Source organism: Mesoplodon bidens (genome assembly GCF_964165515.1).
Source record: "Mesoplodon bidens genome assembly, chromosome: 5".
Taxonomy (NCBI): Eukaryota; Metazoa; Chordata; class Mammalia; order Artiodactyla; family Ziphiidae; genus Mesoplodon; species Mesoplodon bidens.
In genome coordinates, this window is record NC_138161.1 from 12,481,479 (window position 1) to 12,509,399 (window position 27,921).

Consider the following 27,921-nt stretch of genomic DNA (forward strand, 5'->3'; position numbering starts at 1 on the left):
AGCCAACACTTGTCAAGCAGGTAGGTGTCAGGTAGGGCACTGATTTCGCAGTATTATCTCACTGAATTTTCACAACCCCAGGAGGGCGGAACTGACGTCACTCCTATTTTATAGATGAGGCACAGGCGTAGAGAGCCTAAGAAACTCCCCCATGGGACTTGGGTCTGCTTGACTTCAGAGCCCATTGCCTCAGGCACCACTCCACAGTCCACTGCATTCTTAGGAGGCAGAGATAATTGGGCTTATTCTATTTCACTGTCTGCTTTTTTCCTTAATACACCACAAACATTTCTCTAATCAATCAACTCTTTGTGGCTGCCTAACATCCCATCATTGGGGAAATCCAAGGGTCATTTCATGAAGGGGGTTTTCTCACATGTGGCCATTTCTTTCCATGCATTTAAACTAATGCATGAATTGGGTGGAACACAGAGTATTGCAAGAGTTGTTCTGCAATAACTTCCCTTTCACTAGGTCATTTTTATTGCATCTACAGATAGTTTTCTTCCCATTAAGTATCTAATAGGATCTATTCCCCATATTTACATCTAATTGTTTTAGATGTTTCCATATTAAAATCACCAAGCCATCCTCTGAAGTTCCCTCCACCACCGGCCAGCCCTACCCAATGTACACATACAACAAGAGTTTGTGCTATGCAACTGCTCAGGTTAAATTCGAATCAAACCTTTTCCAGAGCCACAGAAGGGTAATCAGATTTTTCAGATCAAGTTTCTTCCACACCCAGCGCGTGTTTTGTTTTCCCCAGCACAGGCCACGCTTGGTCTGCACGTCTATGCTGAGGAGACCTGGAACCCAGGTATCCGTTCTTGGTTATTGGGGGCTCGCATCTCAAAGACAAACACCTAAAACCAAACACCTCTACTGCAATGGCAAAGAAGCAAAGAACAGAACAACAAGAAATAAACCACAGGGGAGAGGGACAGACAGAGAGGGAAGTTCATTTTCCACAGTGAAATCCCTAGAGCTGTCAAGACAGAGTGGAGAAGACACAGAGACGAAATTATAAAACCAGTCAGTGCTAGAAACTACATCGCAGGAGAAAAATAAATCTCAGAATGATGCTTATTAATTAAGTCCTTGGGGAAACTGACAAAACTGGAATATGGACTTAAAGGACTGTATCATTGGTGAAGCTACCAAATCTTGATAACTGTACCACAGTGATGTCAAAGGTTATCCTTGCTCTTATGAAGTACACAATGAAATGTTAAGGGGCAAAAGTAAGAAAATGTGGCGAACCTTAAAAATTGGTGAATATAGGCTCTTTGGAAGTTCTTTGTATTATACTTGAAATTTTGAAATGTTTTGTTTCCTGGGAATCATTTCGAACTAAAGAGTTTTTTTTTTTTTTTTTTTTTTTTTTTTTTGCGGTACGCGGGCCTCTCACCGCTGTGGACCCTCCCGCTGCGGAGCACAGGCTCCGGACGCGCAGGCTCAGCGGCCATGGCTCACGGGCGCAGCCACTCCGTGGCATGTGGGATCCTCCCGGACCGGGGCACGAACCCGCGTCCCCTGCATCGGTAGGCGGACTCCCAACCACTGCGCCACCAGGGAAGCCCCGAACTAAGAAGTTTTAAAAAAATGTAAACGAGGATTATCTTATTCATCTTTCTCCTTCTTCTCTGACTTAGCAGGCCTTGGATATGTTTGTAAAATAAAGGCCGGGTGGGAGGAGTGTGGGATCCATGGCATCTGAGACCCCCAATTCCTCCCTCCTCACTGAAGGAGTTGTCTGCCTTTGACAAAGTTTCTGAGTCACACGAGAAGCAGGTGTGCGGCTCACAGGCCTTTGGCTTCCTGTTGCTGTCTGCACTTGACACAAAGGTGCGTCATCTGCACTCCAGCCTGTGCTGTACAGTGGCAGGCTGCCAAGGGAGGGCTGGCACGGGGAAAAAACAACAGGCCGGGCAGGTCCTGGGAGGTCAGAGCACCACTGAGGCAATCGTGGTTGGTGATACCCTTCCTTCATAAGCGTCTGCTGTCTTCAGAGGACACAGCCAACAGCCAGCAGCTGTCTTACAATCAATTTCAGAGTAACTGAGTGCCCACTATGCAAATGATCTGCACCCCGCAGCACTGGGGTGTGCAGTTTGTAACCTACCTGAGGGGGTCGGTGGTAAGCAAGCAAGGGGCTTCCTGCCTGCTTTGAATACCTCCGTTTTCTTGGATAGCTTCCACTGTTGACTTCTAGCAATACTACTCTAAGAACTGGAAGATGGTCACCACTGGCATTTGTCTCTTAAAAAACATGAATAGTGACAAGCCCGATATGTTCGCATTGCGGTAGGCTGCCACAGTGGCCGGTGACACTCACCACCTACGTGATAAAATGTCTGTCACACCATGAACCATCACAAGAAAAAGGAAAAAGGATTTTACTTGTCTGTTTTCAGAGAACAGAGCTTTCACAAGAATTTCTGGGACAGAAAGAAGAAGGCCAGGAGAGGCTCCCCCTGGACTGTCAAGGTCACTGGGGTAACAGCAGCCAGACTGTCTCCTTGGTCTGGCCCAAGCTGGGTGACCAGCCCAGCCAAAGCCACCATCCTCTGCCGAGAGCACCCCAGGCTTACCTCTGGTACTGAGCTGTGAAAGTCAGATTCCCCTTGGGAAAAGCAGGCGATTCCCACTGTAGAATGTTCCTGAAATTAACTGAATTCATTCTGACGTTTTCAGGAGGTGGCACCGTTCCTAGTGCTGTAAAAATAAAGGGGAAAATGTTGGCAACTCTCTTCCTCTAAAAGGCTGTCCAACAAAATAACCATATCCAATACTCAGGTCTTCCCTATGGCTCCAAGTCTTCAAATGGGCATGTGGGTGAAGGAGAGACATGCTTTAGCTGTGCTGAGGAGTCTGGATTGTATCCGAAGAGAAGAAATTGCTAAGGGGAGGAGGATAGTTAAGAGTGAAGTGGGGATGGCTGAAGGTGACCTGGATTTGGGTGGTGGTAGAAAGGTGTGAAGGGATGGGGAGATGGATTTTAGATATATTTCCAGAGGTATAAGACCTAGGCTTCCTGATACATTTGGTGTGAAGAAGTAGATGTTAATATCCATTCCTGGCTTAAGCACCTGATGGCCTGACTGGGGCTGGGGACAGGGAAATCAAGAGTCCCAGTTTGGAATTTGCATTAGGTTTGAGATGCTGAAGGCTTCGTAAGTCGGTATATCAGAGACAGCTGGATGAATGAGCCTGGGGCACAGAATATAGATTTGGGCTAGAGACAGAAATCGTTGTTAAACTTTTTAATAGAAAATGCCAAACATACACAAAAGTACAGAGAAGAGTATATTAAACCGCCACCGGCCCATCACCCAACTAATGCCAACAGATATAAATTTGTGAGTCATGAGCCCATAGCTGGTATTTAATGCTAGAGTTCTGCTGATACCCCCCAAAAGGGATAGTGTAGGGGAAGGAGAGGAGAGGGCTCGGGCATGAACTTGGCTGTATGGAGATCTGGTAGAGCGGGGGAGGAGCCCAGATAGAAACAGGCTGGTAGGTAGGAGGGAAACCGGAGAGCAAGGTACCCTGGAAGGCCAGGGATGAGCTCATCAGAAAGGAAGAAAGGATACATAGTGCTGTTTGAACCTGGGCTGGCAATTTAGAGCAGGACAGGAAGGGTTTCACTGGATTTAGAACTCAGAAACCATAGAGCTGCAGAGTTGAGGGGCAGAATTCAGATCTTGAGGTGCTGGGGACTTAGTGGGAGGCCCTGACAGCCCGCCCAGGCACTTAGTCACTTTGAGTGCGCCTCTGGGGTCCGCTCAGGGGTCGTCTTTGGGGCCATCGCTGCCCGACGTCGTAGCCGGGCCCCCTGGTTCCCGAGCGCACCTCGGGTCGGGACGCAGCGCCACGGCGGGGCCGGGTCTCCGCGCAGGCAGCCCGGCTTGGGAAGCGCGCTGGGCGCGTGATTGAGCCGACACTCCGGAGAATGCCCGGCGTCCCCTCCCAGCAGACCCCTCACCTGACACCAGGAGGCAGCCGCCCAGCCAGCTCCGGAGGCTCTGCGCCATGGTCGCGCATGGAGCCCGGGAGGGCGCTCGGGAGGCCGCGGGCAGCCGCCGGGCAGCGGGGTACGCGGCCCTACGCCCGCTTCCGCGCCAGCGTAGGGGAGCTCCGGCCTCCCCGCCCCGAGGCTGCTTCCGGGAGCCGGCGGGGCGGGGCGACACGAAGCCCCGCCCCTGCCTCGGACCCCGCCCCCGCGCGCCTGTCTCGAGAGGCCGCTCTCACCCGATCTGCAGGGGCAGGGGCAGAGGTGGAAGGGCGTTTTCCTCCTCCGGGCGAGTGGAAAACAGATTGTAAAACAGATTGCAAAACTGTACGTGCCGTGTCCCCATTACATCAAATGCGTGCTTTGAAAGGAGCCGCAAGTTAAATAAATACACTCCAACGCCAACCCTCCATCCAGGTGATATCTGGATGGTGGTGGTTTACACCATGCAGTATTCCCCAAGTTTTCTCCAGAGAACGGGCACGGCCTCTGTAATCCCCTCTCCCCTCAAATAAACTGATTTTAAAGCACTCCATTAGCAAATCCAGTTGAGAGGGCCTTCTTTACCGTAACTCCCCCCTCCCCCCAGGGATAAGCAAAAACACAAAGCCAAGTCATTTCTTTGGCAATAATCGTTTCTCTCACAACACTGCCGAGAAAGCCCTGATTTCCTCTTTTTCAGCTTTGTAGTGGTGAGGTTGGAAAACCCAGAGCAGGGTAAGTACCAGGGGGTGTAAGACACTGCCTGACGTCTGTCGCTAAAACACCTCACGTGAACTTGAACGCAGGGAGGGAGAATGTGCCTTTGGCACCCACAGGCCACTGCACAGAGTTGGAGAGAGTTTTGTGCAACCTAGAGATGCCAGCAGAACCACACATCCTCTGCATATATCTCCTGTCTAATAAGAAACAACTCTGAAGACATTCCCAAGTTTATATTAAAAAGCGTGTTTTCTTTTTTTTATCAACCTCCAACCATTGTACAAAATTAAATCTTAAAATATGACACAGAGATTCTATCCCTCTCCCTTATGCAAACGTTTCTGTATTAGTCACCCGCCCCACACTTGGTGTGTCTGTCTTCCTCACTCAGATTGAGGAGGGTTGTGCAAGGGGCTGAGAGTTGAATTTTCAAGAGTGTAAGCAACAGAATATCATCTGGGAGGTGCCCAAGACTTGGCTGGACCTTCCCTACTTCTTTTTTTTGACATCTAATAGGCAACTTTATTTTTTTATTATTATTTTTTACATCTTTATTGGAGTATAATTGCTTTACAATGGTGTGTTAGTTTCTGCTTTATAACAAAGTGAATCAGTTATACATATACATACGTTCCCATATCACTTCCCTCTTGCATCACCCTCCCTCCCACGCTCCCTATCCCACCCCTCCAGGCGGTCACAAAGCACCGAGCTGATCCCCCTGTGCTATGCGGCTGCTTCCCACTAACTATGTCCATGCCTCTCTCTCGCTTTGTCACAGTTTACCCTCCCCCTTCCCCATATCCTCAAGTCCATTCTCAAATAGGTCTGTGTCTTTATTCCTGTCTTACCCCTAGGTTCTTCATGAGTTTTTTTTTTCTTAAATTCCATATATATGTGTTAGCATACGGAATTTGCCTTTCTCTTTCTTACTTCACTCTGTATGACAGACTCTAGGTCCATCCACCTCATTACAAATAGCTCAATTTCGTTTCTTTTTAAGGCTGAGTAATATTCCATCGTATATATGTGCCACATCTTCTTTATCCATTCATCCGATGATGGACACTTAGGTTGTTTCCATTTCTGGGCTATTGTAAATAGAGCTGCAATGAACATTGTGGTACATGACTCTTTTTGAATTATGGTTTCCTCAGGGTATATGCCCAGTAGTGGGATTGCTGGGTCATATGGACCTTCCCTACTTCTAACCCAACCTGAAGCGTGTGCTTCTGTTTCCTGGTGTGTGCCCCTCCTTTCTCTCCTGCAGCCCAGTCTCCCTCCTCTTTTTTTGCTGCTTTCCAGCTCTTCCCTGGAGCCTGTGGAAAACAATGCTGACTGCTCCTGCTATAAACCCTGCTCTTTACGCTGGGAAACATGATGCAGAAACATTAGACACCCATGAGAATAAAGGGAATGGGCAGGGCCTTTTCCCTTCAAAGCAAATCACTTTGAACTGGTAAACAACACAATGAATGATAACAGAATACTCTGTTTCCCACCTCCCCTTCCCCCAGACTGGGAATTTGCACAGATGATGTCACCAGTCTCCTAATCCTTCCCTCGGAGAACACTTGGAGACCCCAAAGGAGCAAGTGCGGGTGCTGGGAGGGACAGCACCGGAGGTAGCAGGCGTCTAAGTTAATTAAATATTTCTTGATTCATTCATCTCATTACATAACCATCCCCCATGTCAATATCCGACTTGGAAGTGTCACTTTTACCAAAAGGAGCATCTTCAGGCCACGGGTACTCCGCAGAGGGGCCGGGGAAGGGCAGTTGTGTCCTTTCTCCACTGGCCACCAGAAGAAGGTTCAATTCTGTCTCGTCAGGGTCCTCTAGCACAACTGTCTCTTCTGGACCAGATGGTAACACTGGAGTGACTTCTGAGTCGTCGTTGTCCTCAGGGGCCCTCACGCACACAGAGTTCAAATCCACATTGAAGACAATTCTCTCCCCTGACTCCTCCGCGGGGCTGCTGTCCTCCTCGGAAAAGGTGTCCTGCAGCAGGTTCCCTCTCCCCTGGTAGCCCCTGCTTGTGCATTCTGACTGCCAGGGGCTGGGCCCTGGTGCCCTCAGGGCCTCAGCATCAGCCTCGGGCTCGGGCAGGTCACGCTCCTCAGCAGCCGGGTCACTGCAGTCTTCCAAGGTGGCCGAGGACACAGAGGCGGGACACAGCCTGCCCGTTAGTCCGTGCGTGGTGTAACCACCTGCGTTTATTCGGGGGGCTGCTTCATTATCGCTGTCACTTTCATCATCATAATTATAATTCCACACTTTCTTCTTTCTGTTGATGTGAATGACCTCCACAGTAGCCACTTTTTCCAACGGAGGCAGCCCGGGAAATACCCAGACTGACAATGTATAAAAATTCTTTAAAAAAAAAAAAAAAAAAACAGAGGGTATCAATTCTGAGTGTTTGTTCTTTACTTTTTGACATCATAAAACTTAATGAGGTTTAGCTACACAGTGATGGGGAAGGTGGTGATGAGGATGATGACAACAACAACAACAAAAATAATGGCTAATGGTTACATAGCGCTTACTATGTGCAGGGCACTGCTTTTAGGAATCTACACGTTATAATTCATTTTACCCTCACAACCGCTCTGTGAAGTAGGCTTACTATTCTTATCCCCACTTTACAGATGAGAAAATGAGGCAGAGAGGTTAAGAAACTTGCCCAGGTTTCACAAGTTTCAGGAATACTAAGTGGTGGAGGCTGGGTTTCAAATTAGGAGGTTGCCTGCAGCAGAGACTGGTCCACTCCTTCCTACTGCTGTTTCCATGCTGCTTCTTGCTTGTCAGGGGGAATCTATCCATTTAGTCTGGATAGATTTCAGCCCTGGATTGCTGACATTCTTAAGCGTATCAAGGAACTGTGAGTAAGGAGAGATTCTAGGGAGCCGATTCCACTGGGGTCAAAGCCCTCTGGACTGGAGGACCTTAAAGAGGCAGGTGACCCCTAAAGGGTCAGAGATGAGAAGAGCAGGGAGACTGCAGCTTGCTCTGATCCAGCACCTCCAGGACACAGAAGGTGAGGTGGGCTAAGGAGACTGGCTACAATGGGGTCATGCTGAGGAGGGTGGTCACGAGATTCCTTTCACAGACCTGGAATCATCAATGACATCCTCCTCCTCTCTATTCTCTTGCTCAGGCTGCCCAATTTGACAAGCCTACTCTTCCCTGACTCTATCCAGACCTAGCCTTGGGATGAATTGTTCCATTGGGTTGTTCATCATTTTTCTTATTGATTTATGGGGGCTCTATATATAATCTATAATCTAGATGCCAATTATTTGTTGATTATTTATGCTACATGTAATTTTCCCCAGTCTCTGGTTTAACATTTTACTCTCTTTATGATAACATTTCATGGAAAGAAGTTCTCAATTTTAATGTAAGAAGATGTATCACTTTTCTTTCTTCATGGTTTCTGCTGAATCTTCCTTGCCCCAAAGTAAGAATCTCCTTTATTGCCTTCTAAAACTTTTAACAGTTTTGCCTTTCACATTACAGTCTTTAATAAGCCTGAAATTGATGTTTGTGTATGGTGTGAGGTAGGGATCCAATTTCATTTCCCCCCATATAGATAACATTTATTGACCTGTCAATCCTTTCCCCATTGCAATTCCTACTTGTCATTAGTCATGTTTCCACATATGTGGGTCTGTCTCTGGGATCTCCATTTGACTAGATCTTTGTTAATGTTTTTCAATAAGGTTAGATAATTTTCTCCACAATGGGCTTCTGACATCTTCTGTTAGATATCTTCCTTGTTTTTAAAGTATTTTTATTACCATTGTAATGATATTATAAAAACAGTGTGTTTTCATTTAAATCGCATTATTCCATTTAACTGTATGATTCCAAGTTCAGAACCAGGTAAAACTAATCTATGCTGTTAGTAATCAGGAAAGTGGTTATCCTGAATATGGGCAGTGACTAATAGGTAGGAGAGACTTCTGGGGAGGCTGGTCATGTTTTCTTTCTTGATCTGGGTGTGAGTTATGTGGGTACATTGAGTTTGTGAAAATTCACAGAGCTTTTTGCTATGATTTGTGTACTTAATTTCTTGGATGTTGAAAAGCAACTTATATAAAAATATATTTGTTTTTTAAGTGATTGTTGCTAGTGTATAAAAATGCAAGCATTTTTATATTGATTATTTTGTGTGTAACACATTGCTAAACCTATTAGTCCTCATACTTCGTCTCTAGATTCTGAATTTCTTACTTAGCCAGTCATATCATCTATAAATTATCATTGTCTCTTCCCCCATGTTTCAGACTTTAAGCTCCATAAGGGCACATTTTTTTCTTTGCTTTATTCACATCTAGATCCCCAGCACCTATAACATGTGGACACACAGTAAATACACAACACATATTTGTTAAATGCAAAAGAGGAGAAGGAGGGGGAGGGGAGGGGGATGGGAGAGAGAGAAAAGACAATGTTTAAAATTTTTAACATCTGTTCTTGATTAAACATACATACACAAACATACTAGACCTAGGGTGTTCTGTTTTACTATTCCTAGAGTTTTTACTTAAACACAGAGTAACAATTTTTAATGGAGAAATACCAGGCAGACACAAGATAACAATACCTCCTGTCATTACTTGGGGTTAACACAATAACAGGTATAAATATAATTGGCATATAATTTGGGTGCATTTTAAGGATGGGGAGAGCCCCAGGGAGACTGGGAGGAGGGTTAGTAATGAGTTTAGGTAATTCAGGCAGAAGACTACCTAGGAGGTGATAGGTGTGGTGCTAGAGGCCTTTATATCTCAAGGCTGCATGAGAAATATGAATTGGAGTGGGATTTACCTAAGACCTCAAGGCCAAAGCAGTACATGGCCAACAGAAGAGTTGGAGTAAAGGCTGAGAGTAAACTTGAAACTGAACACTAACATAAAAGATTCAAAGTATACATTGTTAAAGATACAAAGATAAAAGTTACACTGATAGATAAAAACCAACCATTCTTGCAATACAGGGATCATAGTGTGGATGAAATCCAACACAGAGCAATTTACTTCTCATAAGCTACAACCAAATGCCATCTAGGTTCAAATACTAATTGTAATTAAAAACTCCAAAAGCACCCCTCCCCCCAAACAATCCCTCCCCCAACCCAACCTGAATAAGAACAAGAAAAAGAAGCACACATCATCCATAACAAAGAATGAAATAATGCTATTTGCAAAAACTTGAATGGACCTAGAGTTTATCATATTAAGTGAAGAAAGTCAGAGAGAAAGACAAATATCATATGCTATCACTTATTTGTGGAATCTAAAAAACATGATACAAATGAACTTATTTACAAAACAGAAATAGATTCATAGACATAGAAAACAAACTTATGTTTACCAAAAGGGAAAAGGGACAGGGGTGGGAAGAGATAAATTAGGAATTTGGGATTAATATAAACATACTACTATGTATAAAGTAGGTAAACAACAAGGACCTACTGTATAGCACAGGGAACTATATTCAATATCTTGTAATAACCTATAATGGAAAAGAATCTGAAAAAGAATATATATATATTCTTCCTGTACACTTGAATCACTTTCTGTACACTTGAAACTAACACAACATTGTAAATAAACTATACTTCAATTAAAAAAATTTTAAAGAAACAAAAGAATTAAAAAATAAAAAGAGGGGCTTCCCTGGTGGCACAGTGGTTGAGAGTCCGCCTGCCGATGCAGGGGACGCGGGTTCGTGCCCCGGTCCGGGAAGATCCCACATGCCGCGGAGCCGCTGGGCCTGTGAGCCATGGCCACTGAGCCTGCGCGTCCTGAGCCTGCGCTCCGCAGCGGGAGAGGCTGCAACAGTGAGAGGCCCGCATACCGCAAAAAAAAAAAAAAAACCCAAAAAATAAAAAAAACACTACACTTTTATCACCTGTGGAGGGATATTTATTTGTGGCTGTTAAAAAAATTAGAAGAAGAAGAAGGTGAATGAGTTCAAACACAGAAAAATAAGATATTTCTGATAATTTTCTAATGTAGAAGGAAAGTGACACAGTAGGGAAAATGAAAAATGATGGGCAAAGTACTTGAGTCAAAGCACATGAGGAGGCTTTAGAAATATGTAAGATCAATACCCAGACCTGGCTGAGTGCTAAAGGCTCTGAGCAGGAAGAATATGTCTCAGGAAGCAGAGAGAAAATATGAAGACAAAATGGCTGGTTTCACTAACAATGAACACAAATAAGAGCAACTCTGGGGGACAGTTATCCTGCGATAAATGAACAAAAGTAGAAAAAATGATTAATTAATGCCAGCAGAGCTTTGGAGAAAGGTGTCCATCTCTATGTTGACACTAGCATTATAAATTAATTCTTTATATTTTTATATAAGATAAATTCACTTTGTGTATCTATTCCATGGAAGTAATCCAAACTAAAAAGACAACCTGTATAAAAATGTTCATTGCATTGTTCATAATGGCCAAAGACAGACATGAAAGGAAAAGAAATCAATCCAAATGCCCTACAGTTGAGAAATGATTAAGGGAAAAAGGAGACATTAATAACAATGGAAAACTATGTTGATGATTGGAAATCATATGTGGACAAAGTATAAAAAGAAAGCAGAAAATTCAAAATAGAGGTTTATAGGGATGGAAAAGAATCCAGAGTGATAAAACACCTTGATGTTTTGAGACAATGGGGTTTTCTTCTGTGTAAATATTTAAGCATGTAATAAAAATTCTTAAGTTAAAATGAAAAATAAAGACAGGAATTAACAAAAAAATACCTACCAAAACTTTGGGGAAATCATTTCTTAAGCATATGTAACCGATCCGTTTCAGCATCATTACAATGCTTATGATGACAGCAGCTATTAAAAACAGAGTAATTATTCCTCCTATTGTGGCAGATTCTGATGACTCTGTTGATGAAAAATTAAATGGCTTTATTTCAAAATAAATCCAATGAACAATTGCGTTTGGGAATAAATGTACATTGATCTGGCGGTGGAGGGGTTTATCAAGGGGGCAAAAGTTGGAAAAACTATTGTTAAATACCAAAGAATGGAAAGTAATCCAAGTATACATTTTAAAAAATTGATAAAAATTCATTTTTAAAAGTAAAATTTCTTCCAGTTGATAATTATGCTCTATAACTGCACTGTCCAATATGGTAGCCACTAGCCACATGTGACCATTCAAGTGTAAATTACCAAAATAAAAAAAAAAAAGCTTTCTGAGTCACACTAGTCAGGTCTCCAATGCTCAACAGGCACAGTTAGCATGCATGACAGGCAGGGAGGAGTGGAAAGGGGGAGTTTGTCTGAAGAAAACAACTGCATCACTCTGAAGCTGGACTTTGGCCACGCCAGGAGCCAAGAACTTGCTTTGTCCTGTTATGAGTTCTCCTTTAGTTTCTTGTCAAAATTACCTTTGGAAAATTTCAATTTTCTGAATGAAAAGAGCTTTCTTCCATAAGTCCAACTGGACTGAGAAGAAATCAATAGTTACATAACTAAGGCTCTCTTAAATTTCCAGAAAGACTTTTCTTAATATTAATCCTATAGCCACAGCCTCAGGCAAAACAAATACAGGAGAGGAAAAAGTAAAGATGGCTCATATATTTTTAAAGTCTTGCAAAAGGTTAAAGAATGAACAGAAAGAAACTCAGTGAAGGTCTGCTCCCTCAGATGGCAGAAGATTCACAAACCCCTTTCATTCCCATCAAGAATGAATGGGTCATCTTCAAAAAATCTACAAACAATACATGCTGGAGAGGGTGTGGAGAAAAGGGGACCCTCATTTACTGTTGATGGGAATGTAAATTGGTAAGACCATTATGGAGAACACTATGGTGGTTCCTTACAAAACTAAAAACAGAGCTACCATATGATCCAGCAATCCCACTCCTGGGCATATATCCAGAGAAAACCATGACTAGAAAAGACACATGCACCCAATGTCCACTGCAGCACAATTTACAATACCCAGGACATGGAAATAACCTAAATGTCCATCAACAGACGAATGGATAAAGAAGATGTGGTACATATATACAATGGGATATTACTCAACCAAAAAAAAAAAAAGAACAAAATAATGCCATTTGCAGCAACACGGATGGATCTAGAGATTGTCATACTGAGTGAAGTAAGTCAGGGAGAGAAAGACAAATACCATATGCTTATATGTAGAATCTAAAAAAATGGTACAAATGAACTTATCTACAAAACAGAAACAGAGTCACAGATGTAAGAAAGAAACTCATGGTTACTGGAGGGAAGCGGGGGGGGGAATAAACTGGGAGATTGGGATTGACATATACACACTACTGTATATAAAATAGGTAACTAATAAGGACCTGCTGTATAGCACAGTGAACTCTACTCAATACTCTGTAATGACCTATATTGGAAAAGAATCTAAAAAAGGGTGGATATGTGGATATGTACAACTGATTCACCTTGCTGGACACGTGAAACTAACACAACATTGTAAATCAACTATATTCCAATTAAAAGAACAAGACTGAATGAAGGCATGTCATATCAATGGCAGTTCTAGAATCAGATGTAGCCATAAAGGCACACCTTTATAATACAAAATTCTTACACGTATACAGCTCACATTCCTGAAGAGGATTCTGTGAACCAAAGTGATTTCTTTGGAGAAGCAATGTCATGGAATTCTGACCCATGTGTCCACCCCTCCTCCTGCCCCCATGAGTCACTTGAACTAGAATTTTGGTTTTGGCTCTGCTTCTAGGGAATGTAAACAAGACACCACCCTATTTAAAAGAGACCTACCACCCTCTACCTGAAATGGCCCCCCTCCCTGCACCCTTTCTGCTTAATTTTTCTCCATAGTACTTACCATCACTTAACACACTATATATTTTATTTTTTAATCTTGTTTCTCTGTCTCCCAATATAAGCTCTATAAGCTCAGGAATTTTTATCTGTTTTGTTCACTGCTGTATCCCCAGTATCTAGAAAAGAATCTGGCACATAGTAGACCCCTGATAGATATTTGCCAAATGGGGAATTCCTGGTGGTCCAGTGGTTGGAACTCTGCGCTTCTACTGCAGGGGGCACGGGTTCTATCTCTGGTCGGGGAACAGAGATCCCGCAAGCTGTGCATGCATGTGGCACGGCCAAAAAAAATTTTTTTTTTGTCAAACGGACAAGCACAGCTTTCCCTCAGGACCTTACTGAAAAGAGCCAACCAATTGGTTTAATGTTTGACAAAGGGGAGACATTTCTCCAGCTCTCTGGACTAAATGCCCCCATATCAATACTGCCTTAAGATACCAGTGTTCACCACTGAGTCCCAGTAAGTTAACTCTGGTCCCAGGTCATCCTTCAGGAATTCCCCACCTGGTCCCTGAGTTTGGCTAGTTGAGGGTGGCTCACACGGCCAGTTTGGATAGTGAGAGGGGCCACGTTATATGAACCTACTTGGTTCCTGAAGTTTCAGACAAGAATTGCGACATGAAATATTCGGATAGTGAGGCATACCTGTACTTTAACTGTCTCACGTAATGATAAAAATAATGGAGGTCGACAATAGGCAAGATGATGTGTTCACACCAAGGAAACATGAAGTGGTGGGACAGTATGCTGCTGCACGACCATTTCTTAGTGGGTGAAACAGAGAAAAGTCAGGGGAGATACTGAACCATCACAGAACAAGGATATCAACTTCCAAAGAAGCGGTGCCTTTAGTCAGGCTTGGACTCACTTAAGTGCAGACTGAGTTTCAGCAAACCACTGTCTGTCATGTCATATTACTGGGTTTTTTATTGCTGTGATATTGTGATTTATAAGAAGAAGTACATATGTGGTCTTTGTCCCCAGTTCTGAAACCCTTAGAATTTCCTAAGTGATTAGAGCAAAGAAAGTGAAAGGAGCATTTTTCGTTATTCATAACAAGCCCCTCTCAACCTCACTTGGTTTACATTAAGGAGGTGATTTTTGGAAAGCCCCAGAGGATGGGCGCTGGTTGCCAGGGGAACCAACCCTGTGATTTAGAGAGTTGGAACTTTCAGCCCCACCCCTTGACCTCTGGGGAGGGGAGAAGTGGGAGGTTGAAGTAATTGCCAATGGCCAAGGATTTAATCTGTCTTGTCTACATAAGCCTCCTTAAAAACCCTAAAGGATGGGGTTTGGAGAACTTCCAAACCTTGCCCTATGCATCTCTTCCTCCTGGCTATTCCCGAGTTGCAACCTTTTATAATAAACAGGAATCTAGTAAGTAAACTGTTTCCCTGAGTTCTGTGAGCCATTCTAGCAAATTATCAAAGCCAAGGAGAAGATTGTGGGAATCTCCGATTTATAGCTTTTTGGTCAGAGTCCACGTGACAACGTGAACCTGCGACTGGCGTTCAAGTGGGGGAGGGGCAGTCTTGTGGGACTGAGCCCTTAACTTGTGGGATCTGATGCTTTCTCCAAGCAGATGGTGTTAGAATTGAGTTAAATTGTATGACGATGAGCTGATGTGGAAGAAGTGTTTGGTGTGGGAAAAAGCCCCCCACAGATTTGTAGTACAGAAGTATTCTGTTGAGCAGAGGAGAAATAATTTCTTCATTCAATTGGTTTCACAGTTCTGTTTGTTTATAAGATCATGGTATAGTAGTAGTAGTAATAATAATAATAATAATAATAATAATAATAATAATAATAATAATAATATCTGGCCTTTGTCCCTGGTTCTCGGCACAGAATTTCAAAAACCCTTGGAATTTCCTCAGTGATGGGAGTTCCTTTTGGGGACCATATCTGAGTTTATGTTAATGAGCTGAACTTCTGGAAATTCTGGTCCCACCCCTGACCTCTAGGGAGGGGAGAGGGGCTGGAGATTGAGTTAATCATGAATGGCCGATGATTTAATTAACCATGCCTACGTAATGAACCCAATAAAAACTCTGGACAGTGAGGCTTGGGGAAATTCTGGTTGGTGAACATATCAAAGTATAGGGAGGGTGGTGTATCCCAACTCTGCAAGAACAGAAGCTCCTGCGCTTGCAACCTTCCAGACTATGTACCTCTTCATCTGGCTGCTCATTTGTATGTTCTATAATAAAATGGTAAGAGTAAGCATAGTGTTTTCCTGAGTTCTATGAGTCATTCTAGCGAATTATTAAATCTGGGAACCTCTGAATTTGTAGCCAGGTTGGACAGAGGTGTGGGTAGCCTGGGGACCTAGGACTTGTATGGCGAGTTGTAGGCCTTGTAGGATTTGCTGGCATCTGTAGTGAAGGCAGTCTTGTGGGACTGAGCCCCTTAACCTGTGGGGCATGCGCTAACTCCCTGTAGTATCAGAAATGAATCGAATCTCTGGACACTTGGTTGATGTTGAGAATTGGTGTTAGAACACAGATATGTTCATTTGTTTGGGGTTTACATTTCTGTAGGCATGAAGAATCTATATGCAGTTTTAGGTTTGCCCATATTTAACTGACATTATATATATTATTTAAGCTAAAGTCATGAAATAAAATTGCCCTGTGTATCATTCCTTTAAAATTAGCCTGTGCATCACTTGATTCTGAGGAATACTGGAGAACAAAATCACACCGCCTGGAGTTACAGCAAACACCAGGCACCTTGATGTGCCAGGCACTGGTTAGTGAAGCTCACTTCAGACACAAATAAGCCATAGCACTTACAGTCACTTCCTTATAAATCTCATCTTATTTTATTTTTACTCTGGTAGATCAGAGCATTAAAGAAACTCTCACTGGGGTTGGGAAATTCAGAAAGGCTTCTTTGCGGGGGAGATTTTCACAGATTTTCACTTTTGGCAAAACAGTTGGAGACCTAGTGACTTCCTGAGAAAATAATCAGCAGTGGATGTTCCTAAGGCTGAAGGATTGTTCTCCCTGCAAATTCCTCCATTCGAAGGAAGGTTTGGGGAGCATGCTGTTTACTGTTCTGATGCCTTGGCCACAGAAGGGCTTTCAGCATTCAGCAGTGACTATCTCATCCACACTGGCAAGTTTCTCTTTCATCTATGAGCTACAGCCAACCTTCCTGAGAGCCAGGCCACATATATGAACCTTACCACATCCATCATTCTACCCTTTGATACCTCTGCAGGCAGTTGCTTCAGCAACCCAGCCTCCTCCAGCACTTGACTTGAATAATGGCCGGGCTAAGGGCACACAGAACTGAACTTGATCCTGACTCCCTGAAATAAAAGCATTTCCACTTCAGGAGGATTTCTGATGTTAAAAAGGAAGATAGCTGTTTGTCCCCATGGTATGGCAAGGTAAAAGTGACTCCACCACATGGTAGAGACTGATTGACAGAAAACATCTCTGTTATGTGCCTTTGTTGGAAGAAATGCCTTTAGTGCCCCACGACTTTCAGATTCTTTTCTTGAAACAGGTTTTCCCTCAGAGTAAAAGCAAAACATGAATTTTCAAAAACTGTCGTACCTGATTTCCATCCAGGTTGAAAGAGGGTACACTTTAAGGGAGATCTATTTATTTTTCTTGGATCTTTAGGCTCAAAATAAACAGATACACAGTAGTTTGTTTTTGGAATTAACTTGTCGATGACATAACTGAAATTTTCAGTGATGTTTCCATTTATTTTGGGTTTATGCTATAAAAATAAACAAAAAAATCAGTAAGACTTTAAGTGAGAATTTCATTTAGAGGCAAGCCTTAAGAGAGTCTTTGAAGATTTGTCTTCAAATCTTAAACAGGTATAGAAAAATCATAGGCTTGGCAAGCAAAAGTATTTTATAAGTTACTTGGGGCAAGCAATTTATCACAAAAGTACATGTACGTGTATACACACACATACATGCACACGCACACACACATGCACACATACATTTTTAAACCATGAAATCCAGTCTAGCAACTTCTTTTTACAAATGAGGAGGAAAAAGTCCCAATGAGGAATAAAGGTCTCCATGATGTCATGTTTGCAGTAAGATAATCTTGCAAAAATAAGATTATCCTATTTCATTAATGATACGTGTCTATACTTCAGAAACTGCTTTTATACATATTAACTCATTTGATTATCAAAAGAGTCTGCAAAGCAGGCATTATTCCCATTCTCCAGGTGAGGAAACTGCAGCTCAGAGCGGTTAAGTAACCTCCTCAAGGCCACACAGCTTATCTGTGGCAGAACTGAGGCTGATGTCTAGTTTCCCTGTCTTCTCCTTAAAAACGCTTTGCCTCTTCTTCCCCAGCTACTTCTGTTCCATTTTGGAATTAAAGAGATGATCTGAAGGTTCTTTCCTGAAGAATAACTTTTGTATAATGTCTTATAGTTTTCAAAGTACATCCTTCCCAGTAGTTTTTTTTTTTTTTTTTTTTTTTTTTTGCGGTGCGGGCCTCTCACTGTTGTGGCCTCTCCCGTTGCGGAGCACAGGCTCCGGATGCGCAGGCTCAGTGGCCATGGCTCACGGGCCCAGCCACTCCGTGGCAATGTGGGGTCTTCCCAGACCGGGGCACGAACCCATGTCCCCTGCATCGGCAGGCGGACTCTCAACCACTGCGCCACCAGGGAAGCCCACCAGTAGTTTTATAAATGAGGATTTCCACCAGCTCAAATACAGCCTTCTATAATAATATTTTTCTGCAAGTTTATATTTGAAAGGAGGAGGAATTATTTTTTAACACCCCGCCCCCGTAGCAAACTAAAAGCTCATGCCTGGAAAACAAGCAATGAAGAAGAAAAGGGACAGAAACCAGGAGTGTCATGGTGAGAGGGCTGTGCTCGAAGAGAAACTGCAAACCAGCAGTGGAGAGTCAGAACATCTGGGCTGCATCCCTGGCATAGTCACTGTGGTCATCGTGTGATCTCAAGCCTAAGTGGGCAATGCTTGCTGCCTGTTTCACCGGAAGCTCCCTCCCACTGTGACTCATACGCGTAGTCCCTGCTCCGAGCCAAGGCCACCCCCGTCTCGTGCTCATGAGATCCCGTCCACTCTCATCTCCTCCCCCAGACACTGCTCCCTGCCCTGCACCCCCCGGAACATTCCTTCTGCACACGAACATACTGTCATTTCTTCCATCTTAAAAAGTCCCTCCCTCGACCTCACTTTTCCCTCCAGCTACCACAGCATCTCTCTCCTTCCCTTTATAGAGAAACTACGGAGACCTCTTTCCTGAAGTCAGACCACACTGAAGCCCAGACCCTTCAGTTTGAGTTGTTCAAATCATTACAGATTTTTGGCAATGTATTCATTGCCAACTCAGTACTGTTTGGACCACTTACCTTCTTAACCATCCCCCCTGATTGTTCTTCAATTAATGCTAAGTAAAACTGTAATTCTTCCTCATTTAGTATCTTCAGAGCGACAGACTGAAATTTCACATTCACAGTGATGTGGTCTGTAAAACCAACAGTCTCAAACTCTGGTGGGTCCAACGGCAGGGCTTAGAAAACAAAACAAACCCCAAGGTCAGTAAATAAATAGCATAACCGTAATGATACCATTGTCATGATACAACCATACCTCTTTACAACTGTCTTTTAATTCCCCGTGGCCCTCGTTGAGGTGTGGGTTATATATATTTTTTATTGGTGAAAAACTGAGAACAATAAAAGTGAAGTGATTTGTTTACTATTACCACAAGAAATGGAAGACAGATTTGGGGATGAAAGTCAGTATTTCCCCAATGTTCAGGGTGTATTCTAAACACAAGAGTGAAAATGACTTCTTCTCATATAATAATAATAATAATAATAATAATAATAATAATACATAAACCTTGCAGAAATATCAGAAAATACAGATAGGATTGTCCCTGAATGTGGTTAATTCTCTTTTGTCCATGCTGTACATGTGCACATATATCCACACATATAAAAACTGAACTAGTGTACACACACACATACACACACACACATCTAAACTAAAATTAAGTCATTCTTACACTGTTTTGCATGGTATATGTTTTCACTTAATTTATTTCATAAACATATTAATGCATGTTTATCTACATCATTACCTGGCAAACTATGGCCCGTGGGTTAGATTTTGCACAGCCTGCAAGTTTGGAATGGTTGTTAGTTTTGAAAGGGTTGTGAACAAATGAAGGATATGTGACAGAGACCATACATGGCCCACAAAGTCCAAAGTGTTTCTTCTCTGGCCCTTTATAGAAAGTCGCTGACCCTGATTCTTCCTCATAATTTTTCACAGCTAATTCTATTCCACTAAGTGCTGTCCCATGATTTAACTGATTCACTCTTTTGAACATTTAGATTGGCTCTAAGTTTTCTGAATAGAATCTATACATCAGTGAGTATTCTTAGAGCTCAATCTTTGCATTTGGCTGTAATCATTTCTTTAGGACAAATTATTAGAGGAATTCTGGATTAGAGCAGGCACATGCTAAGCTTCTCAATACATACTGCCAGATACCTTCAGAAAGGCTGTGTCAAATCACGCTCCCTGCATTTCCTCTAAATCTGGGTATTTACATATTTTTAATATTTACCATTTTGAGTCTTGAAAAATGATATCTCATTACTATTTTAATATACATTCTTTAATGGTCTGAGTACCATGTTTTATAAGTTGGGCTATTTCTTTTCCCTGTGGACCCATACACAAATAGGCAATTCCACAATTCCAGAGACTCTCATAAGTATCTAAGTTTGCTAGAGCAGGATTCAGTTGTCATCTGAATGCGTGCTTTGCTAAGCACATATGTGCACATATACACCTACACAGCCTTTAACAGGGCCCTGAAGTCGAATCTTTCTCTTGGAAACAGGCTGCAGATCAGGACACTGAAGAAGTGATGGAGTCTAGCTGACAGCCACTGCCAGCTGCTCTGTAGCTGTTAACACAAGTGCCACAGGGAGCTGACTCCAGTTGTAGGGAAAGAAAGAGGGCAGACCCGCTCTTGGGATCCAGTCTTCTCTGAGTCTGGGCCCCGCGTGTGCACACACCTGGGCGTTCACACGTGCAAGAGCTACGGGGCTCTGATCTGGGGCAGGGGCTGAAGTGTTAGGAAAACATTGGCCCAGGGAGTTGTGACAGCCCTTACAGGCCATCTGAACCCCGTTCCCCACTTCCTGTCGGGCTGTGAAACAAAGCAAAAAGTAGCAGCTTCTACACACCAGAAACGAACACAACACTGTAAATCAACTATACTTCAATAAAAAATAAATTCAACAGAAAAACAGCAGCTACTACTGCCTGAATGCCTGCCTCGTACAGGCATGGATGCAAAGGACAGGTTAGCATTGCACTTTTTGGAGAAGAAAACGGAGGCTCAGAGAAGAAAAGTCACCCCTGCACGGTTACAGAGTTGGAAGTAGCAGGGCCAGGAGGTGAACCTTAGCCCTGCATCTAAGACACCTCTGTAGAACTTCCTACTTCACGGCAAAGCACATAACGATGATCTTGGTGATGATGATGAAGACAATAAAAAAGATCGACTCACTGTCCATTGCCAGGAAGAAAGAGCCCATACAACTGACCAGAGCTGCGTTCCCTCTGAATCCAACAACTTTGGGGATGTACATCTCTGTCATGTTTACCCACACATCTGTTAGGTCACAGAATGATCTTGTGATATTCGTACAGTCCCCAACGATCTTCATATCTTCTTGTTTACTTTGAAAGGCAAAGAAATGGTAAAAGAAAACTTCAGCATTTATGTGACGAGAATCCATTAACTGCAAACCCCACTTCCACATTCTTGTCTAGCTCTGCTCAAACGTCCCTGTGTTGTCATCTGCCCTCACCACCTTACTTCAAATGGCACACCTTACCCTGTGCCCCCCACCCCTCTCTCTTGATCCCTCTTTCCTGTCTCTATTTCTCTTCATACCATTTGCCACCGCCTGCCCCATTGTATCTTTGTTTACTGATATCTCTGCCTCCTTTCAGAATGTCTGCTCCAAGAGAGCAGGGATTTTGCTTCACGGTTTGACCCCTGGCATGTAGTAGGCGCTCAGTAAATATCTGCTCTATGAATGAACGAGCAAATGTTGGGCGTTCATGGCAGAGGCCCCAGATCTCCCTGCCCCTACAGGACAGTCATGAATGCCCCTCGCTGAGACCCCCTCTCTCTCGGGCTGAGGACCACGTGGTCCAGTCCTAAGTCAGCCTGTGCTATATGGGGACAACACAGACATCTGCTCCCTTAAGCTTCAGAAAGGTAGGTGGGTGATACATGTGACTGCCTAACGCAGGGAGAAACTTAACGACTTTAGCAGGTGCCGAAGAGAAACCCACAAGAGGCCCTCCAGTGGGTCAGTCAGCAGCAGCAAAGAGCTATAAGCCAGATAAACAGCCAACAAAAGGACACCCCGAAGGGCTACTGGATCAAAGTAATGGCTTAGGAGGGTGATTGTTAGACGTGGGAAGAAGACAGCCAAAGAGGGCTCCGTCCATTAGGTCATGAGTCCCTCAGCAGCCCCTAAGTAGGAAGATTAGCACAGAGAGGCTGCACTCTGCGTTGGTTAGTGACCAAGCCAGACTTTGGACCTGGGCCTGTCTTAGTCTGGGCCAGGCAGCTTTCTGATGTGCCACATGCCTCCCTGAGTAAAGGAAAGTAAACACAACCCATCAATATGGTCACCAGATCTTTGGACTTCTGTCCTCAGAAAATGCAGCACTTTTCAACACCCAGGCTTACTGAATCAGAGAAATAACTGTGAAAAACAGAAACAATCATTATTTCGCTTCTGAGGCTTTGACATGGAGAAATTAGCTTTGGTTCTAAATGCAAGCTTTGTCAAAAATAACTTTGGGTTGTTAAAGTATTCAGTGTAATTAAAAATGGATGGGTCTTTTGTCTTTAGACTTTTAAAGCTCTGATTAAAAACCGAAATTGAGAAGGGGCGAAAGAGGGGGAGAGAGAGAAAAGCTCTATCACAAGTAAGATCATCTCTTCCCCACTCCCCACATTATAGAAAGATAATATATTTAGCAAGAGAAAAATGAAATGTCAAACCAACCTCATGATGGTGTACCATAATGTATAGTGAGTTGGTACAATTGAATGGTTTTTTAATTTCCACGATAAGATTGACTGCAAATTTCGTAATGTCATCTTTAAAGTGCAAGATTCATCTGAAAAATCTAAAGGGAACAAGAGGAAAAAAAAAAAAAGAAAGAAAGAGAGATTGAAATCTGGAGCCCAGCGTTGTATCTTGGTCACTGTTCAAGCTGTCCCTTGGGATCTGGAGGCCGAGACTTCTAGCAGAGAAGCCCTCCCAAGAGCCCTGGGATCTTGGAAACACAGAAGGAACTGGTTTTGCTGGACACGAGAAATGAGCTAATACAATTAATAGATGAGCAACACGTCGTCAGGGTGGACCAGCTCAGGAAACAGGAACTCGGCACTGTGTAAACAGAATTTGGGCTCACCCAATTGTCACTGACTCTCAGCGGCTGTTTGGATCAAAACAATCTATGTCATCCTGGGCCACCCCATCCTCTCAAGTCGACCCTCGACCCCTCCTCCAGTCCCCCTAAGTGGCTTGGTCCACGGCAAGCTTTCCCTCCTCTGAATTCCCCACTGTGCTTATTCCCTATCACAGAGAGGAGAGGGAGAATGTGTGTCCAGATTGAATCTTCCATTTCATCCCCAAGCCTATGCTGAAGTGTTGATAGGTGCTATTAACAAACCCATTTTACAGACTGTGAAATTGGGAAGTTGAGTTATGTAATGTTAGGTAGCTGGGAAGTAGCAGCAGCGAAGGAGACTTCACAGCTACATTTGTCAAACCCTGCCCTATATGGTTAAAGTTTCAAAAAGCATCTAAGTTTCCTATGGTTAGGACCTGGGCCTTTGCTTTTTGGTTGCCAAATCTTCATCCCCCAGGGCTCATCACAAGGCTTGGATACATATTTAATGCAGAGTGATGTTTTGTGGACAGGTTTATATGCAGGTAAGAAATTTAGTTTAAAAAAATGTGTTTTCCCTTATCTGGTACCAGGTACCAGGTACCAGGTGGAAGAACGCAAATGAATGGGAAATTATGTCTGGATGACTTTTTGTTTGGCCCAGTCTGTGTCTCCTCATTCTTCTATTAGTGAGAATATTAAGAGGCGAATATTCTTTTAAGGGGTTTAAAGATTAACTCTAGTGTTAATTTCTTATAATAGTTTTATGAGACAAATGTGAAAACCAGTATTGGCTAAATTCTCCTTTCACAGGGAAAGTTTCGTGTTTTTTTTGTTTTGTTTTGTTTTGCGGTACGTGGGCCTCTCACTGTTGTGGCCTCTCCCGTTGCGGAGCACAGGCTCCGGACGCGCAGGCTCAGCGGCCATGGCGCACAGGCCCAGCCGCTCCGCGGCGTGTGGGATCTTCCCGGACCGGGGCACGAACCCGTGTCCCCTGCATCGGCAGGCGGACTCTCAACCACTGTTGAGAGGGAGGCCCAGGGGGAAAGTATTTGAGGAAAAAGATTCAAACAAAATGGCAACAGATCTGGGATCAGGAAGCAAATTTCCCACACTTTTGACTTCTAAATGGTCACGCCAACACTCTGACCCTTACACAAAATTTTGTCAAGTCAAGAAAAATCTCTTACCAGTCAAAACATACGAGATACCAAACATGAGGCTGATGTGCACTGGGAAGAAGAAAAACATGTTAGACAAGCGACAACACTTTCACCAGGTTCAACTGAGGGTTGCTACTCTGAGTCTGGGATTCTTCCTCACAGATGTATTTATATTGGATTGAGACTTTTCTTGCGCTAAAGAAAAAAGCTCAAGTAAACAGTTCTTAGAGAGCTGACTTTGGTATCAGCAGCTCATTGTCTAAGGATGTTTCGTCCTGACTGGATCCAAAATAAGATGTTTGGAAGCTGATACTAGTCATGAGGGTTGGCTGGTTGAGGGACTGTCCTGAGAAGCAGTCATCTGTCTGGAACAATTCTCAGAATATGAATAAGCATGCTGCTAATTAAAAAACTTCCAAGGTAAAGATATTTACCAGGGTTGGTGGAAGAAGAAAGGTCTTGGTGATGGGAAGTGGGGATTCTCATTCGTTTCCTGGATGTCACCACGACTTGGCAAGTCGGGGGGCGGCTTAGGGGCATTTTTAGTAGGTGGGGGACCAGGGCTGTCATATACTCTCCAATGCATGGCACTTGTCTGGGGAGAAGTGTCCCACTCATGGATACCTTACTGATAAACTATGGAACAGATGACACAGGGATACTGAAATAGAATCAAAAGAATGGTAAAGAAAAGGCACAAATGAATAGGGCTATGGAAAAAGAAATCAATAATAAATGAAGTGTGGAAACCAAAGTTCAGGGATGACTTTTTGGTTTTGTGATGAGGAGGGAGATAAGGCGTCTGGCCTCTTTCCAAATGTAGGAGTACAGTGATAAACTCCACCCTGGATTAGAATGAGGGTATTAAGGGAAAGTACTCTTCAAATTACAGTGAGCCTCACCCCGTTCATTATTGAGCCTTAAGTCAATTATTATTTGTTTGTTTTCCTAAAACAACAGTAGGGCAGAAACCCATTGTGAATCAAACCATTAACGTTTGTTTCCTATCTACATTCCAACTGGCTCTTGACATTGGGCAGCTGATACTGGATCCTCAAGGCAGGGAAATCAATTGGCTACTCCCTAACAGGGTCCCTGGCAATGGAGCTATGAGAAAAGTAACACTTACCCATGGGATACAAATTAAGTGGTCCAACCGCTGAGACATTCTGGCTCAAAAGCATCTTTGTTATCTTATACGTCCTTTCTTTACTTCCACATCTGAAAAGCAATCAACATTAGGTGATCAAAATTCTGAAGTGTCTAATTAAACTGCAAAGATAATGGGCAAAGACAAGACAATGAAAGATCAGCAGGAAATTCCTGATTCCAGGCTTCCTCTGCCCTTCTGGGAGCTGGATCATGTACCCCATTACACCAGCAGCTTTACCTCAGCTTCTGGGACCAATTCCCTACCTAGGCAGGTAGAAATTTTAAGTTTGACTTTTGAACAGATAACACCAAAATTTTGGTTCCCAAATTTTAAACATATAAAAAAGTAAATAGTGAAAAGTCTTGCTTCCTTCAGAAAACTATATTTATTTGTTTTTTTGGTGAGTCCTTCAGAATTTCTTCATGCATAAGCAAAGACAAACATGTACTCTTATCCCCCCACCCTTTTTTTTTTTTTTACACAGAGATAGCATATACATTCCCTGTCCAATTCCTGCTTTTTCTACTTAAAAATATATTTGGGAGGTCTTTCTACATCAGCACCAAAGAGAATTTCCTTGTGTTTTTAAATAGTTGCATAGTCTACTCTATGGACATACCATGATTTATATAATCAGTCCCCACGGCGAACATTTGAGTGGCTTCCAACTGTTTCTGCAGTGGATAATCTTGGAAATGCCTTATTCTGCACATGTCAAGTCTAAGTGTGAGAAAGCTTCCTAGAAGTAGGATTGCTAGGCCAAAGGGTGTATCAGTCAGGGTCCCAGCAGGAAACAGCACATTTAAGTTAGGATCATTTGAGGAAGAGTTTAATCAAGGGACTATTTACAAATGTGTGAGCCAGATGCAGGCCAACCATAAGGAAGAGTGTAGTATCTGAAACTAACAACAGCAGGGGTTCTTATCATCCTGGGTTTGAGGTGCAGGGGGAAGATATCAACACTGGAATTTGGAAGGAGAGAATCCTGTCTGAGGAGCTAGGATGTAAGCCGACCCTAGGTGACTGTGCAGCGAGGGGGCTGACGGATAAACATTCCTCTCTGTCTTCTCTTACTTGGGGCTCCCCAGTGGCTGAACCCAATCAGAAGTCACAGGACAAGGCTGCGGGCAGCTGTACCCATACAAGACAGGATCCCAGGGCACAGTAAAGGGCGGGGAAGGTGGAGGCTGGGTTTGCATGGGGCAGACAGAAGAGACCTGGCACCAAGGGGCCATTTGTAATTTTTCTTGGTTTTTTTTTTGGCCGCACGGCGTGTGGCTTGTGGGATCTTAGTTCCCCGACCAGGAATCGAACCCGTGCCCTCTGCAATGAAAGCGCGGAGTCCTAACCACTGGACCACCGGGGAAGTCCTTGCATTTGTAATTTTGATAGAAACAGTCACACTCTTGCCGCTTGTGGCTGTACCAATGTACACAGCTGCCTGCGATGTGTGAGAATTTCTGCTTCCCCACAAAGGAAGAGCTTGTGGGGATGAATAATGATTATGATCATGATAACCATCAAGCTCTTGGATTTCTAAAAATCAAATTCATAAATGCAAAGTTGTCTTCGGACTAATATTCATTTTGTATTTCTCTTATTCTGGGTAAGATTGAGCATGTTTTCATATATGGAAGAGCTATTTCCTTTCTTAACTGTCTGTATCTTTGTCCATTTTTCTATTGAGTTGTTGCTTTTTTTTCTTATTGGTTTGAAGGAGCTTTTTAAGTATGAGGGAAACTGGCCCTTTGTGATATGGATCACATCTTTTTTTATTTTTCTCTGCCGTTGTCACTTTTCTCTGTCATTTGTCCTTTGATTTGCCTGTGCTATTTGTGTTTTTTAAACCATGCAGAAACTTCTGGGTTCTATGCTTTCAGATTTAAAGGTATTTTCTTTCTTAGCACCTGCATTTTGAGTTACAGTTAGAAAGTCTTCCTCCAAGGTGAGAAAGGAATTCTTCAAACATTTTAAGGAACCCCCAATCGGTCTCATTCTTTCTCTCCCTCAGAGCTTTTGTCTCCCTCCATCCAAGCAACTGGGTATTCTTCAGTCCCCCCAAAACACTGACGCAGCATCAGGCCCCGAGTCAAAATGAAAATGGGAGCATGTCTTGAAGTAGCAAACTCAAGAAGCAAACCAGACTCAGGAAGGTAGCAAGGAGGAAGAGAGGGTCGCCCCAGGCACACAGCCAGCCCAAGAAGCACTCTCTCATGCACAGGGATACTCAGGGCCAGTGCCACTCCCCACAGGTGCACACATGCACTTGCACCTGAAGGATGCTGGGAACCCTCTCCTGTTGCCACCCAGCACACCAGCCTGGGATGGGCTCTGGGAAAATCAAACCCTGAGTCTCCCCTTTCCAAGGACCTGCTATCCCAATCCACAGCGTGCTGGTGACGCTGAAGTGTCTTTAAACCTCTGCTCCTGGCTACGCTATGTACCTGAATCAAGGCTGACCTAGAAACTTAACCCACGATGGACCAGCTAGTCATGACCTGGGTGAGGCGGGCCGGGGACAGCTTCCAGTCTGCCTGGCCTACCCTCCCTGTTCACATGCCAGG

The 27,921-nt window shown here is 43.5% G+C and overlaps 1 protein-coding gene across 1 annotated transcript in view; it reads right to left on the reverse strand.

Moving 5' to 3' along the window:
* Positions 1-24,803, reverse strand: part of LOC308617292 (interleukin-10 receptor subunit beta-like) — a 43,704-nt gene extending 18,901 nt beyond the window's left edge. The window contains 7 exon segments of the mRNA XM_081234228.1: positions 2,595-2,718; positions 17,145-17,313; positions 18,946-19,106; positions 21,129-21,301; positions 22,651-22,774; positions 24,232-24,273; positions 24,639-24,803. Of these exon segments, the coding sequence (XP_081090354.1) occupies positions 2,595-2,718; positions 17,145-17,313; positions 18,946-19,106; positions 21,129-21,301; positions 22,651-22,774; positions 24,232-24,273; positions 24,639-24,774 (929 nt within the window). The 5' untranslated portion in view covers positions 24,775-24,803.
* Positions 24,804-27,921: the final 3,118 nt, after the last annotated feature.